Source organism: Oryzias latipes, chromosome 7 (genome assembly GCF_053564925.1).
Source record: "Oryzias latipes strain Hd-rR chromosome 7, Olatipes_Hd-rR_3.1".
In the NCBI taxonomy this organism is placed as follows: Eukaryota; Metazoa; Chordata; class Actinopteri; order Beloniformes; family Adrianichthyidae; genus Oryzias; species Oryzias latipes.
Genome location: NC_136243.1, coordinates 26725125 through 26740739, shown reverse-complemented (window position 1 = coordinate 26740739; position 15615 = coordinate 26725125). Strand labels below are relative to the sequence as shown.

The 15615-nt window shown below is 38.0% G+C and overlaps 3 protein-coding genes across 7 annotated transcripts in view; 2 read left to right on the top strand and 1 right to left on the bottom strand.

Annotated features, from left to right (window-relative positions):
- The first annotated feature begins 1328 nt into the window (after nt 1-1328).
- Nucleotides 1329-7859, top strand: masp2 (MBL associated serine protease 2). 3 transcript variants are annotated; one of them, XM_020704553.3, is made up of 7 exons: nt 1329-1418; nt 1483-1705; nt 1792-1969; nt 3377-3508; nt 4509-4705; nt 4929-5110; nt 7723-7859. In XM_020704553.3, the coding sequence occupies exons 1-6, from the start codon at nt 1411-1413 to the stop codon at nt 5106-5108; spliced, it is 918 nt and encodes a 305-aa protein (XP_020560212.1). In that variant the 5' UTR covers nt 1329-1410; the 3' UTR covers nt 5109-5110; nt 7723-7859. The 3 variants fall into 3 exon arrangements, with proteins under 3 accessions (XP_020560212.1, XP_020560211.1, XP_011475249.2); XM_020704552.3 differs by having other exon boundaries at nt 7712-7849; XM_011476947.4 differs by lacking the exon at nt 7723-7859 and having other exon boundaries at nt 4929-5704.
- dffa (DNA fragmentation factor, alpha polypeptide) lies at nt 6407-12183 on the bottom strand. 2 transcript variants are annotated; one of them, XM_011476949.3, is made up of 6 exons: nt 11960-12183; nt 10598-10756; nt 10360-10514; nt 9155-9365; nt 8784-8905; nt 6407-7957 (listed from the first exon to the last, which is right to left on the bottom strand). In XM_011476949.3, the coding sequence occupies exons 1-6, from the start codon at nt 12051-12053 to the stop codon at nt 7736-7738; spliced, it is 963 nt and encodes a 320-aa protein (XP_011475251.1). In that variant the 5' UTR covers nt 12054-12183; the 3' UTR covers nt 6407-7735. The 2 variants fall into 2 exon arrangements, with proteins under 2 accessions (XP_011475251.1, XP_011475250.1); XM_011476948.3 differs by having other exon boundaries at nt 8784-8911; nt 11960-12182.
- Nucleotides 12184-12187: 4 nt separating this feature from the next.
- Nucleotides 12188-15615, top strand: part of pex14 (peroxisomal biogenesis factor 14) — a 57964-nt gene continuing 54536 nt past the window's right edge. For both annotated transcript variants that reach the window (XM_020704551.2, XM_004070660.4), the window contains exons 1-2: nt 12188-12463; nt 14397-14447. In XM_020704551.2, the coding sequence (XP_020560210.1) occupies nt 12428-12463; nt 14397-14447 (87 nt within the window). In that variant the 5' untranslated portion in view covers nt 12188-12427. The remainder of the gene's footprint in view (nt 12464-14396; nt 14448-15615) is intronic.

Here is a 15615-nt window from a genome sequence, read left to right as displayed (position 1 = left end):
AACACGGCGAAATTATAATTAAAAGACCACTGGGAATGTTTTCACAATAGGTCAAAGGATGATTGTAATGGGACTTTAAAATACATTTGAAAAGCGATGTAACATCTATGAACGTCTGGAACCACAATATGTACAGTTGTCTAATCTTGCCCTTCTTTCATCGTTGAGATCCCAACATGTTAGCAAAAACCCAGACAATTGGAAATGATTTCTACTCTGCGAGAAAGGAAAATAATATCTCACATGTGATGAAAGTGTCAAACGTATACCTATCCTTCTCCGAGTGTGAGGTCATATTTTCAGGGATGTGTCGTTTTTTTTTCTTTTCTTTTTTTTATATCGGCGGCATTCAGCTCTTATAATGAATGAGGGTGAATCACAAAAGCCTGAGAGAGCTGGATGACGTTCGAGTGGAGAACAGTTCACATTAGTTTACTCCTGAGTGTCTCAACATCCCACCAATCAGAGGAAATGCAAGGTTATGTCAGCGAAAATGTTCCATCAAAAAGGTCTTTTGAAAGTGGAAATTAACATGGGTGTTCGTACAGATAATTATTGTAATTCACATCAAACACTTGCCATTAGTGCTGTAGTGTTAGAGAAAACAGGAATTTGATTATTATAAGCTACTTACCAGCCAACTGTTGCTTGCTGAAAAGCCCCAAGCATTTCTGACAGCCATCAGTATCTCTATTCTATTCAAAAAGACACTCTGCAATTCAGTTATTAGGATAGCTCCAACAATAACTTTAAAAGCTAAAGCATTTGGTTGAGTGCGGATGCAGACATGCAGTAAAACAATTGCAGTCTGGTTTAATTTACTGGGAGATTGCCGTTGATGTGACTGTTAGTACAATAATTAGGCGCACAGAAAACATCTGGGTTTGAAAACGTTGGGGTATTTGTCTGCTAATGCTTTTATTTAAGAGCCTAACAGCGCAGCCATCACAAAAGCCAGGTCTGGTCATTATTTAGCTGCATGAGCCTAGTCTCATTAACATCACTGTCTTTTCTTTGGCACTGATGTATATTGAAGGTGATTGATGAGTTAAATGATATTAATGGGTTTAGCTCTGACATTTTATTTCTTTAAATATGTATTTGATAAACATTAAAGGGAAATGCTACTTTTTGAAGATATTCTCTGTGTTTTTAGATGCAGGGAACAAAAACAAAAATTCAATTAAACTGTCATTGAAAAACTAAGACAAAAAATGAATACAAAGTGCTTTGACATACCAGTCCACTGTGACTGAAAGTGGGGGATGATGACATATTATCATGGGCCTGTCTCACTTTGTTTACCTAAATGTCAACTCTGGGGGGGACGGCCGGGTTCATTTACCCTCCTATCAGTGCTAGTATACCTTTCCAAAACAACAGGCAGGATCTGACGGCGGGGTTGAAAGCATGACCGGGTAAGTGTAATTTTTATTTAAAATAATCCTTCAAACTGCTTCCATCTAACCTGATTCCTCCCAGTGGTTTCTATGTGTTTGTCCTGTTTGCCCATCTCCACGTCTCTTTGAGTGTTGGAATGACGGGGTTATACGGTAGCTTCACCTCCCCTGGCTTCCCCCAGCCGTACCCGGACAACCAGCGCGTAGTCTGGAACATCACAGTGCCACAAGGCCACCGGATCAAACTCTACTTCACCCATTTCAGCTTGGAGCCTTCCAACCAGTGTGAATATGACTTCATACAGGTACATTTGTGGGATTAAAACAAAAAAAAGACATTTATTCATCGGACATCTTGCTCACATAAAACCTTCTGACCTTGTCAAAGCAGGTTTTTGCAGAGGGGAACGAAACCTTGCGGTTCTGCGGTCAGGGAGACAAGAACTCTGAAAGCAGCCCCAGGAATACCATTATCCTGTCAGCCGGGAACATCATGTCAGTGGTCTTTAGGAGTGACTACTCTAACGAGGGCCGATTCACTGGCTTCCAAGCATTTTACACCTCAGAAGGTGATGCAAAATAGGGACGTTTGTTGCCAGAGGGCAGATATATTTTTGGTAGCAGTAAGTGCATTGAATATAGAGTGATGACGATGCAACAAAAAACACAGCAGGATTTTTAATCACCGCAGATAAGACTCTGTTTTGTACTTTCAACTGTCTCGAGCAGTTTAACGTCACCCTTTGACACAAGAGCAAATTAATCTTTGTATCCTTAACTGTCAGCTTTATTCAGGTTGAATTTTACAACCTTAAAGTATTTTCAAAAACGAAAAACGAAAAAAGAAACAGGTAGAAGCGGTGAAAGTAAATGCTTTTTTGTGGGTAGAATTTTGGGACGGCAACTATAACATTACAGGTTCAAACTGGACCTCCCTAACAAAATTAAGCTTGCATTTCTATTTGGGAATTAAACACTAGTTTGCAGTTTTTGCAATTTTTTTCTAAGTTTTCAAAAACAATAAAATGAGGCATGCAGAAGATTACCATAAAAAGTTTTGCCCTCAAAAAAAGGGTCAACACGTTTTATTAGGAATTTAATTTCTTCATGCCTGAATGTTTTTCTAATAGGGGTGTAATGATGAACTGACTCAGTTGATGAATCGATTTATGTTCCTACAATCCAACCAGAACGATCGGTCCGAGGCAAGTTGTTGATCAACTAAAAAGAAATCGATCAATGCCATTTATAAAATTGTTTCAAAACGAAATAAACCGATATTTGATCATAATTTTGGCAACACGCAGCATTAAGGAACACTAATTCATTTTTTTTTTTTTCAAATAACGGTATAGTAAACCGCTATTTAAAAAGTGTACCACATAATTAATCAATTAATACCTGAATTACCTCACGGTTTATGATGGAATAGCAGTTTTTTTTTAATCTCAGTTGAAATTTCAAAAGCTTGCTTTAACCGTTGTGCTATCTTATGCACTTTAACATTGGGAGTTGGGTCATCTAGACCCACTAGACAGTGCGCTGAACCTTTTTTCTTCAATGATTTGTGATCTTCACTGGTGTCCATGGATTACATGAAATTCTCCTCACCTTTTTCCACCTTTGTCACGGTAGGGAGAACACGTCAATGCAAGGGTGGGGTCATCTAAGATAGCACAAGGGTTAAATAATTGTCCTTCAAATAGAAGTCATGATTAAACGTCTGCCAGTTGATGAGACAATATTGTGTAAATTGGAGACAACACAAAGCTTTTTACATCGTGGAAAAAAGCCAAGGTGACGTGGTATTTGTGTTGTGCTAATGACAAAGAATATAGCTCAGAGGAAAAAAATTTAAACTTCAGAAACATTTAAAATCTTCACAAGTCAATAACTCATTGTTTTTATGACGACAGCCATTGCTTTACATGTCTGTAAAGCGGAATTTGACTTTCTTTTGTGTCTGTTTGTCACAGATGTCAATGAGTGTCTGTTAAACGTAGACGGGGAAAAAGTTTGTGATCATTTCTGCCACAATTACATTGGTGGCTATTACTGCACGTGCAAGCAAGGATTTCATCTCCATGACAACAAGAAATCGTGCACAGGTAAATGCCGTATGAGATGAGGCTTAAGAGGCCTGATATATAAGCTTGGAATCAAACAAAGTAAAACAGGTTGTGAAGTGAGAGGCTGAGTCAAGTGCGTGTCGTGGAGAGTTTGACTTTTTTTTTTCAGACAACTCCCACTTTAAACCTTTACTGTTGGACACTAGTTGCAATAGAGCTTGGCAGTCTTTCTTTTTTTTTCCATATATCTAACTTCACAGACTTTTCACTAAAAAGCAAAACTAAGAAAACATTGTTTTTGTTGAACTGGTTTAAAGTAAATCTAAAGATAGCTGTAATGCATTAATAATTGCTACTTTTTGATAATAGATTACCTAAAATACATTTAATTAGAGTCGAGCAATACAATTTTGTGATGATTGATTGAGCTGCTCATTAGATTTTATTCTGTTAAAGCTAGATTGTGGTGATTCCCAATTTAGGAGGAATACTGATGAGCGAAGTTGGACCGTTTGGTGGATGGCGAGGTTAATCACAGCTGATTCCTGGGGGGAAAAGCAACTCCAAAATGACATTAAAAATTGATACCTGTGCATTGCACTAATAATGCACCGACACTTGGTAATTAATCACAATTACTAGCTGACGTGCCTCAAATTATTATGCTTTGCCAGAGGAAAAGGGGTGGCAAAACAAATCATGCAATGAATAGCCAAAAATGATTATCTGCCCACAGATTGTACTAATTATATGAATTACAGAAACCCTGCCTCTTTGCTATACTCATTTGTTCATAACATCTGCGTGCTTGCTGGAAAAAAATAATGCAAATCTAAATGAATCCCATCATTTATGATGACAGGAAAAGAAATCACCTCTTTTCTTTGATTGTAAACCTTTGTTGTCTTTTAGTTCCAATCCAGCGGCTAAACGTTTACAAATTCATTAGCACTTTTTTTCTAGATTTTTTAAGACTTGGATTAAATGTTTTACATTAAAAGGCTTTCTATGTAGATTTTTATTAGATATTTCTTTCCAGTGCCATGTCCTAGTCAGGAGTTGGTGTCATCATCTGGCGTTCTGACCAGTCCAGGCTACCCAGGACCTTACCCACCCATGAGCCAGTGTGACCACATCATCCGTCTGCCAGAGGGTTCCAGAATTGTTCTGGAATTCGTTGAACTTTTTGACGTGGAAGGACACCCAGACGTCCCTTGTCCATATGATACATTGAAGGTTAGTGCTGTGAATCCTGAGTTTAACCCAGCAAAGTCAATGAAGAAGGAATGTATTCCTCCTCATGCCTGTGGACGTAGTCTGTCAGGAACACGTCCTCCTTGGGTGATTTACAAGAGAGTGATGTGGTTACTTGCATATTTAAGTTTGAGTAAACATCAGCCAGGAAGAGAGACGACAAATCAACAGCCGGTGTCTCTTCTTTCATGTCTCCTTTAATAAGATCTGGACAGTTGGACAGGAGTACGGACCGTTCTGTGGCTCCGTGCTGCCGGGCCGCATTGACACAGGAAGTTACCAAGTGCATGTCACCTTTAAATCTGACTCTAGTGGAAAAAACAAAGGATGGAAGATCAAATATACCAGCACCAAGGCCAAGACCCTCTCCAAAGCTACGGACTGATGGTTTGTTGTTAAAAGATCAACCCTTTTTTTTCCTATTGGGGTTTACAAAACTCCATAATAAGACGTACCCGTGGCACTTGTTTAATTGAGCACTAATTTTGCATTATGGTTCTAAATAAAAATCCATTTGTGAAATGAAAAGCATTGTATTAAGAGCTTGCTCAAAGAGAATTAATTTCTGCCATTTCCAGCTTAAAAGGAGTCTCTAATTCCATTAAAAAATAAATTGGTTGAGGAAAACATTTGGGTAGAAGGAAGTTTAATTTGAGAGGCAGTACATGTTAGTCATTAAACGTGTTCTATCAATTCCTAAAATTTCCTGTCATCAGTTACATTTGTGATCTGTGCTGGCTGCAGAAAAAAACATTCAACATTGTAGTGGAGTAAGACAAAAAACTATTTTTCAATTTTCTCCCAGATCCTCTGACCCCTTAGTAGTTTGGGGCCTTTTTGTCACTTTTCTGCTCTTTTAATGATTTACTTTTATAACAGATTTTTGTGGCAATGCTCGATGTCTATCTTTTTCATACAACCTCTGCTTCTTTTTCTTTTTTAAGATATTTTTCATTCAATTAAACAATAATACAACCATAACTCTGAATGTTAAGTGTTGTATTTTTTAGTGCAAAAATCACTAAAATTGGGATCAAACTGTTTTTATGTGTTTATAACATAGATCTTAAGTGTACAGATACAAGACAAATGTGTAAATCCCCCCCCCTTCCCCCCAAAAAAGAAAAGACAAGCTCAAAACAATGGAAATGGAAATCTTTTAAAACAACAGGCAAACCTCCAATAAACTATATAAGTCTTTTTAAAAACCAGAATGCAATCTCTCGTGTTTGGGGAACCTTTGAGTTTCCCAAACACAAGAGTTATTTAGTTTTAGTTTAGCCACAGCAACCCCTCAATGCCAGGCATGTGTTGACCCACACGCCACAGAATTATTGCGCTTTTGGGAGGGAAAAAAGGAGGACGTGGTTATGTTTCCAGCAGGAAATGGTAGAAAATCTGGGGGCTCACAGAACACAGCTGCCCAGCTCACCGGAGCACCGTCAAGTCGTCCTCTGCTCCGTTTAGACACCCCCACTTATGTGACAGCCCAATCCAGAGCTCGTGTGCCGTATCACTCCCACCCCAGTTGGAGCCAGTTCCACAGGAATTACGCCCTCCATGAAACCCGTTAAGCAGCTGCTGGAGAATACCTGGCAGCAGACTGTTTAGAGCTCAAATGTCCATTACTGTTCAACTCATGCATGTACATTGCAACAAGAAACAGTGAATGTGTAGCATTGGTAAAAGACTAAACACCACTTTTTTTTTTATTAAAGACTGCAACATTTAATGTATAAAATAGTTATTTAACAGCATAAAATTGGCTTTAAATACTTTTCTCAGAGCATATAAAGAAAAAACAATCTTTGTCCGTAACTGATAACTCAAAAATAGTCAATCTTTTCAACAAGGTAGATCTTTTGAAAAAAACTGAACAATTAAGAATGCTGTACAATTAAAGAATTGGTTTTGAAGTAGAAGCAGCTGGTGACGCGTAAACCTCACTGAGATGCTTAAATATGCAAGGTGGAATTTTTCCATCTTTGTGTGCATTAATCGTGTCTGCTGTTCATGAGACGGAGGAAATGAGAGGATTTGCTCTGTGGTGCATGAATCACACGGGCTTAAACTGTCTTACATCACGCGGCCTCTGCTTTTGCATAACGGTGACACATAATCTTATAGAGAACTCCTCGTTTAGTCAGACTGTTATCCCCATGTGATCAGTTATCCTAACAGTCACTGCATGAAAACCAAAGCACACCTGGGACAGGTGGCCAATCCATTAGTCAGCACATGAATCTGAAAAATAGATATAGAAAAAGGTTCTCTACCTTTATCTACAATTTTGTTCAGTAAAATGCAAGTTTGTTGATAATAATTTAAGTGGGATAGTTTCTGCACTCATGATTTTCAGCATAACAAGATAATTAAGATTTATTCTTATTATATTTCATTTGAAAAATGTGTTAGTCTTTTTGTTTTCCCTTTTTAAAGGTCTGCTGATGTTTGTCCTGCAAGCTGCTGCTAAATAATCATTCCAGATGGTTTCCTTGTATAACTTGAACAAAAGAAACCAGCAGCTGTTTTGAAACCACTATTCTGAACATGATTTTAATCAGGCCATCAATATCTCGGAAAAACACATTTGCTGTTTGACAAAAACCTAAGCCACATTCAGAGAAACATCGAGTGACTCCAAATTTTAGCCTTTTAATTGTTTGCATAAAATATTGTAATGGACTAATGTGTGGACTTTTTCCTCAGTCAGAGACTTACCTTAATATATTTTAGATAAAACTAAAGAACTATAAGGTTGTTTTTATTAAAAAATGAGAACGTTTGATAGGTTTTAGGTGACAGATACTACCGTAAAACTGTCACGCATGATCAACCTAACTGGCTGCCTGTTGTCAGTGTCGTGGTCTTATTTGCAAGTCACTTTATAAAATTACGCAAACGGGCTCATTCATGCATTCCAAATACATAAAGTAGCACAGGATGACTCTCATTCCACTGACCCTGAGGCAGGTGAATTCTTATCAGTCTCTACGCAGGTGAAGCCGCGGCTTAAGTGCCGCCTGTGGCTGGTCTTTCCACCGAGTCCTCTGTGCTCGTTCCACTGGACTGCCTTCTGCCATCCAGCTGCGTGTTGCTGATGGATTGCATGGCCTGAATCTGCTGGAGACGTCTGGACAGTTCGGCTTCGCAGGCCTGCAGCAGAGCGGACGTCCTCGCCTCGTCCCAGCCGAGCACCTGCTTCATTGCATCCACCCCTCTGGTCACGACCATCTACAGGTACATGAAAGAGGAATTGGAATCAACATTCTCGTGTACAGACTGCTAAATGTAGCATTAAAATACACTGAACTTCCTTCCAAGTATCTTCATATCCTTAGACTAAACTCCTGGTTCCAAATAAAAATTTCAGCTTTAAAATCTAAGGTTCAAGTATTTCTTTCTTTTTTTCCAGATTAACATGCAAACCTGCGTGACTCGATCATAGCTGGCACAGACATGTGCCTTAGGTAATAACAGGTGTACATCTCTAAGTTCTGGTGTGAAAAGACTCAGGATGCACTGAGAACATGCTGATAGTCAGCCACATTCAGACTACGCTCTTCTATCAGTGTGTATGCAAATCCAGGGGCCAAATTAAGCTTGGATGACTCAACTGACGCTCCCCTCGCTGGTGGAAAAATAACACTTTTTTATTTTTTTTCTCCAGCAACCTTTACCCGCGAGGATGGGCAGCTCTGGATCTGACTGAAAGATATACCTGAAAATAAGTGGATGGAGGTTTAAGAAAGAAAAAAACAAATGCAAACAGAGCTTTCAGAACAGAATAATCCTAACATCATTTTAAATGGCTCCACTAACGCATAACTAGTGTTAGGGCAAAACATATGTTAGAAAAAGAAAAAAATCTATAAAGAATGTGAGGATAAAGCGCCTAAGAAGACAGACAAAATGAAAACTTTGTTGCTTAGTTTCTTCCATCAACTGTTTTCTGTTTTTTTCCGCTCCCTGGATCCTTAGAAGGCTTTGGGTACCGAACGGAACAGCATTAACATGAGGGACAGCTACAATAAGTGAAGTGAATGTGCGGTTTGACAACCTGCAGATCTTCAGTGGACAGTCTGGTCTCTGGGCTTGTTTTGCCTTTCAGGACCATCAGAGTTCTGGACATGAATCCAGATGCAGAATCCACTTCAGATCCGTCGGGCACGTCCACATCACCTGCAACTGACATGACGAAACAGGTTTTTTGGAATCTCTGTGTGAATAATATAGGATTTTAGTAAATTATTGCAAGAGGAAGGTTCATTGAGTAGCAACAATGATTCCATCTAGTGGCAAAAAATAAGACGGCAAGAACCCAAACTTGGAGCAAGATCGGACCGGAAGAAAAACTATAACAGTGTAGAGATAGATAAACATTATTTTAAGGATAAAAAGGGAAATGATGTAGTAAAGTCAAAGCCATACCTCCCGTGCCGGTGCTGGACTGACTTGCTTCCTCCAGCTGTTTGTCCTCCTTCTCCACAGTTCGGAGGTAGAGCTGGAGCAACTCCTTGGACTGTCTCTCCTCCTCCCTACGATCCAAAACATTCTGCAACGTCTCCTGCAGGTCCTCAGCCTTTTTCACTTGAAAACCCAGAGCTGCTGCTAGTTCGGTGCTAGGAGCATCCACCAAGAGCTGAAAAACAAAAGTTGTTTGTAAAGCAACAGCTGTTTAGAACTGGATACAAATGTGAGGCCATATTTTAGTGTGTGTACTAAGCTCTAGATATAATACACAGCACAGGGAGAGCATAATCTATAAGGTTTATTTTTGTCAACTAACCAAACGTAAACATATATATTTTTTGAATAAACAACAACAAAAGCAAATATGAACTAAACAACAACTCCTAATTCGTTAGGAGTAGAATCTTGTGTGGAGTTCTTTAACTTTAAATGAAATAAAATTAATCTGATCAAAGGTTTTCTTGAGTTGAAGAAACATTTTTATTTTCATAATGTAATTTATAAAAGAGCATTCAAACGTTGGCCTTTGGTGCTTTTGTAGGGTTGGATTATAAAGTAGCTTCACTAATTAACTTATAAGTCCTAAAAAGCAGTTTAAAGGTACGAAAAATGTAGAATATTCTACAATTGTGGCTTGCTTGTGGGAAGCAGAAGCACATAATTGTGTTGTAAAGCTGACATTTTGGAATTCAAAAGTCTGTGGTTAGAAAGATTATTTCTGATTATTTAAGGAGTTTCTTCGCCTCACACGTGTATATGTCTATGCATATTTACCTAAATGTTAAGTACCAGGAAGCGGTGTGCAGAAGACTAAATTGTTTATTTGAATGGGGAGACAGATATAAAGTCCAAAAAAGTTATGGAATTTTGAGTTCTTCAAATTGACTTTGACTAAAACAGAAGACTTTTGGTGCTAAAGCTTAGAAGCATCTAACACCAAAGTGGAGTTTCTTGGCCATAATGACCAATAGTAAGTTTACGGTGGCATAGAAAATATGGTTTTATTTTGTTTTGCAAGTCAGAGAACTTTCAAACCTTATGGTCACTGACAATATTCCAAAAATCTTTATGGAAACCGCTAAACTGTTATTTTTAAGTTTTATTTTCTCATATACCAGGCAGTTTTGTGCTGTTCTATCACTGAAATAAGAACAAGGTAGGACCTGTAAATCGGCCTCCGACATAAGAATGATGCTGGTGAGGTCTTGTTTTAGCTGCTGAGCCAGGTCCAACCAGGGTGCTAAGCTACTGCCGGTGTCAACAGTGTCCATCTCCAGCATAACCGATTCCCTCTGCATCCAAGCGGTGCCACCATCGACTAAAACAAAGAGTACCAAAGCACAACATGTAGAAATCCTGCAGACGGATAATGATCATCAATATGGACTCTGAGATTCTTACTCTTGCGAGCTGGAGACCATGTTTCCTTGTCATGCAATAACATAAACTTTGTATTTGAGGGCAAACACAAGAAGTAGGTTTGATCTTCTACTATTGTCCCGTCATTCTCCAGGACCACTTTGACTGGGTCACCGGGGCTGAAGCCAAGATACTCGGATCCTGGAGCCGGAAGAGAGGACAGGTTACCAACTTAACATGCATCAAGTGAACATACTTCATCCTAAGGTCCACAGAAAAGTCTGACACCTATGGGAAATACCAATGATAAAAACACTACAGTAAGGACAGGCATGTCCAAAGTCCGGCCCGTGGGTCAAATGCAACCAATTTCCACCAGCCGGCAACCTCAATAATATGCGGCCCACAGCACTTTCTAAGAACTACAGTTTCTTGATTGTGATTGGCTAGATTGCGTTATAAACCGTGGACCTATGCAACAACCTGTAGACATGAAGAGATTTATTTGTTTCTGTCATCAAAACCACTTCTGACTAACATAATATTTGTGTTATTTCATTGTTCAATGATAGAAACTGACAAGTTTACAGTTAGCCTTTAACAGTGAATAATTGGATCAAACTGGTTTTTATAGGCCAATTGGATGGCCCTCACACATTTTCACCTCACCAAATCTGGCCCTCTTTGAAAAAGTTTTTGTTCCAGTATAGCTGGAAAAAATAAAAACGTTTTCACTGTTATTAAAAATACATATTGTTAAATAATTCTCAAACAGCTTTCATAACAAATCTGCAAAACACCTTTAATAAGCATTCCGATTAAAAGGAATATATCACAATTATGGAACATGTATAAGTGCACAAAAGAAATATTTAATAATAATAATAATTTTAAAAATGCATAAACTATAATTGCTGGTTTTAGTTGTTGTTGTTGTTGTTTGTGTGTGTGTGTGTGTGTGTGGGGGGGGGGGGGGGGGGGGTTGTGAAACATTGTTTTGATTCCAGATAATGAATATTTAAAGTATATTCTTGCAAAAAGCAGATCAGGGAAACGCCTGGTGACTCGCATCTCAGGAATGAACAGCAGCAGGCTTTTCATGTTAGCCATGTAGGGGTTAACATTGAACAGATAATATAATTATAGTCAAATACATTCATAAGCATTAAGAATAGCCTAGTATTATCACCGTTGTTTTGCGGCTTAAGCAGTTTTAAATGTGACAGTCAGTGCAGCGGTTGGAGATTTTCTCTCAATTTAGGCGCGAAGCAGATAAATAAAAATAAATGCTTAAAATCTGCGACTGCACGAATACATGAACGGCTTCTTATTTTGATTAAAAGCATATAATGTCAGATAATCTCATACTAGTTCCCACAGTCCTCCTTCTCGGTCCTCCCTTACCTTTTTTCTTCAAGTCATCTAAAGAAGGTGCAGACACTCCGTAGGATTTTTGCCGGGTGAAATTGCACACTTTACACGCCTTTCCATCAGTCATTCTTAAATTTATTCTGAAAGGATAATATTATTCGGTAAAGGAATCTACAGAGAATGGGAAAACCCGCTTTGAGCTCTCAGCCACCTTTACTTCTTCATACACGGAAATAACCGCCGAAGGGCGCTATGAATTGTGGGAATTGTTGTTTATTGTTTGAGAAATGGGGAAAGGTTTAGTCTACCTATCTCCACTCTGTTTCGTAATCCGCTCAACGTATTTCGCAACTGAGAGGGGAAAAATACATCACTGTACTTTGTTCCGATGAAAGTGCATCCCAACTAAACTAAATAAAACGCTTTAAAGAACTTTGATGTTTCGAATGGACGGAACAGGAAAAGCAATCGAGCGTGGATATCCCAGAGAACTATAGGAAGATGGCATCCATCGACCAAGCTGACACGCCAACACAGGTCTCTATACACCAAGCCAGTTAGCATTTGACGTCCGAAAACATTTATGCACCATTTGTTTGAGTTGCTATTTTGTGGCTGGTTTCCGTACACCTTTTAAGCAAACGTTTCACAGCCGAAGAGAGGTAGCTTGTTTGCTAGTTAGCATGCTAACTGGTTGTGTTATTTTAAAGTGGTCTTCGACACATGGGAGGTCAAAGGCATTCTGGGGTTCAGCAACAATTATGCATTTAATAACTGACCACGTGCTACAGCTTTCTATATGGCGGTGAGGGTTTGGGTCTGTCAAAGTCATGGATTATAATTGTTGACACAGGGAAAGGTCACAAAAAAAAAAAAAACCTCGGGATTTTATATTCGACATTTAATGTTCCACGAACATGGATCAAAAATAATTTACTGCAGTTACAATGCTTTATACGGCTAAGCTTCACCATATCTGAAATGCTACCTTTATGTTTTCACAAATTCAGTAATCATGGTGCTCTCCAACTCACTTTAACGTAAAAGTCGATCCCAGAGCAGTCTTAAAAGTTTCCAAAAGTCACCACACTTGTCTGGGTAAAAAATATTCGCACATTCTATCATTGCACTTTAAATTTCACAGTAGTCTTCTATATTAAGTCATTAAACACCAAACAGTGTCATTGGTTCCCTCTAATGCACATTACTATGATTTGGAGCTTTTCAGTGTCCAGGTCCTGTAATAAGCCCAAAATAACTGATAAAGATGTTTTTGTCACATTCTACCTTGTCCTTTTTTATTTATTTTTTTACTTGGAGGGCACAGTATTATTGTGTTTACACCCTATTTGTATACTTTATCTTGTTATCTTCAACCTAAAATGGTCTGTTTGCCCTGAGAAATATGATAAGAAAAACTCCAAACCTTTAACTTTGCCATGAGGATTCATCAAGAGGGGTTGGAAAGCCAGTAACTATTGAAAAAAAAACTGCTTTTTTAGTTAAATTATTAGTAACTGTTGTTGAAATTATGGAATATTTCCTGTATTTTTGATGTCTTCTATTCAGACCTAAACTTTCACTGGTATAATTTTTAAGGATCAAACTCTAGCTTAAATTTGATATGATTAAAAAAAAAAAGAACCCCTTAAATTATGTATTTACTTTTGGGGTCCTTTTTAGGTAAAAGTCTACTGAATGCATTTAGCTGATTGCAGATGGAAACATTTAAAGACGTGATGATTTTTGGAACTGAAGAGAATGCATTTATCCCTTGTGCTATCCTAGGCACTTTAACATTGGGAGTTGGGTCATCTAGACCCCACAAGTCAGTGCACTAAACCTTTTTTCTTCAATGATTTGTGATTTTCACTGGTGTCCATGGATTCCATGAAATCCTCTTCACCTTTATCCACCTTTGTCATGGTAGGGAGAACACATCAATGTAAGGATGGGGTCATCTGGACCCCATAGGATAGCACAAGGGTTATATGTGTAATTACTTCTGCATAAACATTTAAAAACCCATGCGACATTGATCTGCTTTAGTATGAGGCTAAAGAACAAAACTTAGTCTTCCCGAACTGCCGTAAACTTATATTTTTTCCCTCATTTCATTGTTGGATTTTAACAATATTTAATTAATAACTTTATTTAGATAGCACTTTTCATCAACACACGTGCCCGAAAAAAAAAGATGTATATTTGTTATAACAACAAAAAGTCAAAAGACCAACATAAAAAGGAAGGACATAGAATATACATTAAATGCAAGAAAAATTATTACAGCCAGTTTTTAAAATGTATATTATTTTTTATATAAATAGCTAACCATATATAAAGTGGTTGTTGGGGGTCCTATCAATTGAAAAGTAGATATTTCAGTTTCTTGGTTACTTTCTAATAAATAAGGTGACAGTACTCTTGTTATCCACTAGATGGCTCTCTAACACAAGTGTTTGTCTTACAGGCTGGTCCTCCACGTGGTGAAGATGGAGCAGTTCGCCCCAGAGAAGCTTTGGTAAGAAGTTTAGGAAAAACTATTTGACAAATGAGACAGAGACAGTTATAGCATGCGTGCTTAATTGAAATACAAGTTTGGCTGCTGGTTTTTGCCTGTTTATTGTGCTTACAAAGATATTTATTGTATTTCTGAGAATTTAAGTTTATTTAAATCAAAAATTATTTATACATAAATAGCAATCTTGGGAAAAAATTCTGCATTAGTGTTTATTCTTTTATTAAATTGTTGAGTTAAATTTTTAGAATTGTTTCGAGAATGAAACATTTTTAAAAATTTAATCAAAGACTTTTAACCATCAGATTTTTATTGTAAAATCCTATTGTTTTATTGAATTATAGCACAAAATTACTTTATTCTCCTTAATTTTAAATAATAAAGATCCAATCTCCTCTGTCTGAAAATCAGCTATTTAGTATTGATCATTTATAGCAAAAAAGTTATCTTTGTTTGGCTTTAGGGGTGGTTTGCTGTGGTTTATTTATAACAAATTCATGCATTTATTGTTCATAGACTTGCTTAAAGCTCAGAAACTCTTAGAGCAGTCTCTTTTCTTAGTTTGGTGTGTTTCTTGTCTTTACAAGAAGTCCTAGAAACCAAAGAAATGCTGTGAATCAAAATGATTGGGTTTTACATGAAGAGCTTCATAAACCGTGTCATTGAGGTACAGTGAGCTGTGTTCACGTTGACCTGAGCGGCTGCAGCACACGGTAGTTTCCTAAGGCCGTAGATTATGACTTTAAGAAAAATGGCGCAGGGAGACATGCCACTAACCAGTTGCCTCTTACTTGATGACCTCCTCTGTAAGCTGACTAAGCAGTTTAATTTGTGAATACCAGGAAAATATACGATTTAAGTGCAGTGAAGATCAGTCTTATTATTTGAAATAACATGTAAGGGAGGCCTAGCGTTGGTCATTAAAGGGTTTGAGCATTCATCCCAGCTACGTTCATTGTCCTTGTATGTGCACAGGTTGGAGTAGCGCTGTATTGTTCAGCCTGCATGTCTCAATGTCATTCACTACCATTCACTCTTCATCTTCCCCCCATCATCCCTTCATGCCAAGGCTAATTTAATCCTGGCTTTATTGATTGTGGGAGCATTCTCCCAGGCTTTCTTTCAATTTACTTCAATTTCGTCATCCCAGCGCACTTGAAGACGGCCTCAA

Coding starts and splice junctions, on each gene's coding strand:
- dffa (XM_011476948.3), bottom strand. CDS start 12,053: ATGACTGATGGAAAGGCGTGTAAAGTGTGCAATTTCACCCGGCAAAAA. Junction 10,515..10,597: donor ATGGTCTCCAGCTCGCAAGA/GTAAGAATCTCA, acceptor TCTTTGTTTTAG/TCGATGGTGGCACCGCTTGG. Junction 9,366..10,359: donor TGTCGGAGGCCGATTTACAG/GTCCTACCTTGT, acceptor TTTGTTTTTCAG/CTCTTGGTGGATGCTCCTAG.
- masp2 (XM_020704553.3), top strand. Junction 1,970..3,376: donor AGCATTTTACACCTCAGAAG/GTGATGCAAAAT, acceptor TGTTTGTCACAG/ATGTCAATGAGTGTCTGTTA. Junction 3,509..4,508: donor CAACAAGAAATCGTGCACAG/GTAAATGCCGTA, acceptor ATTTCTTTCCAG/TGCCATGTCCTAGTCAGGAG.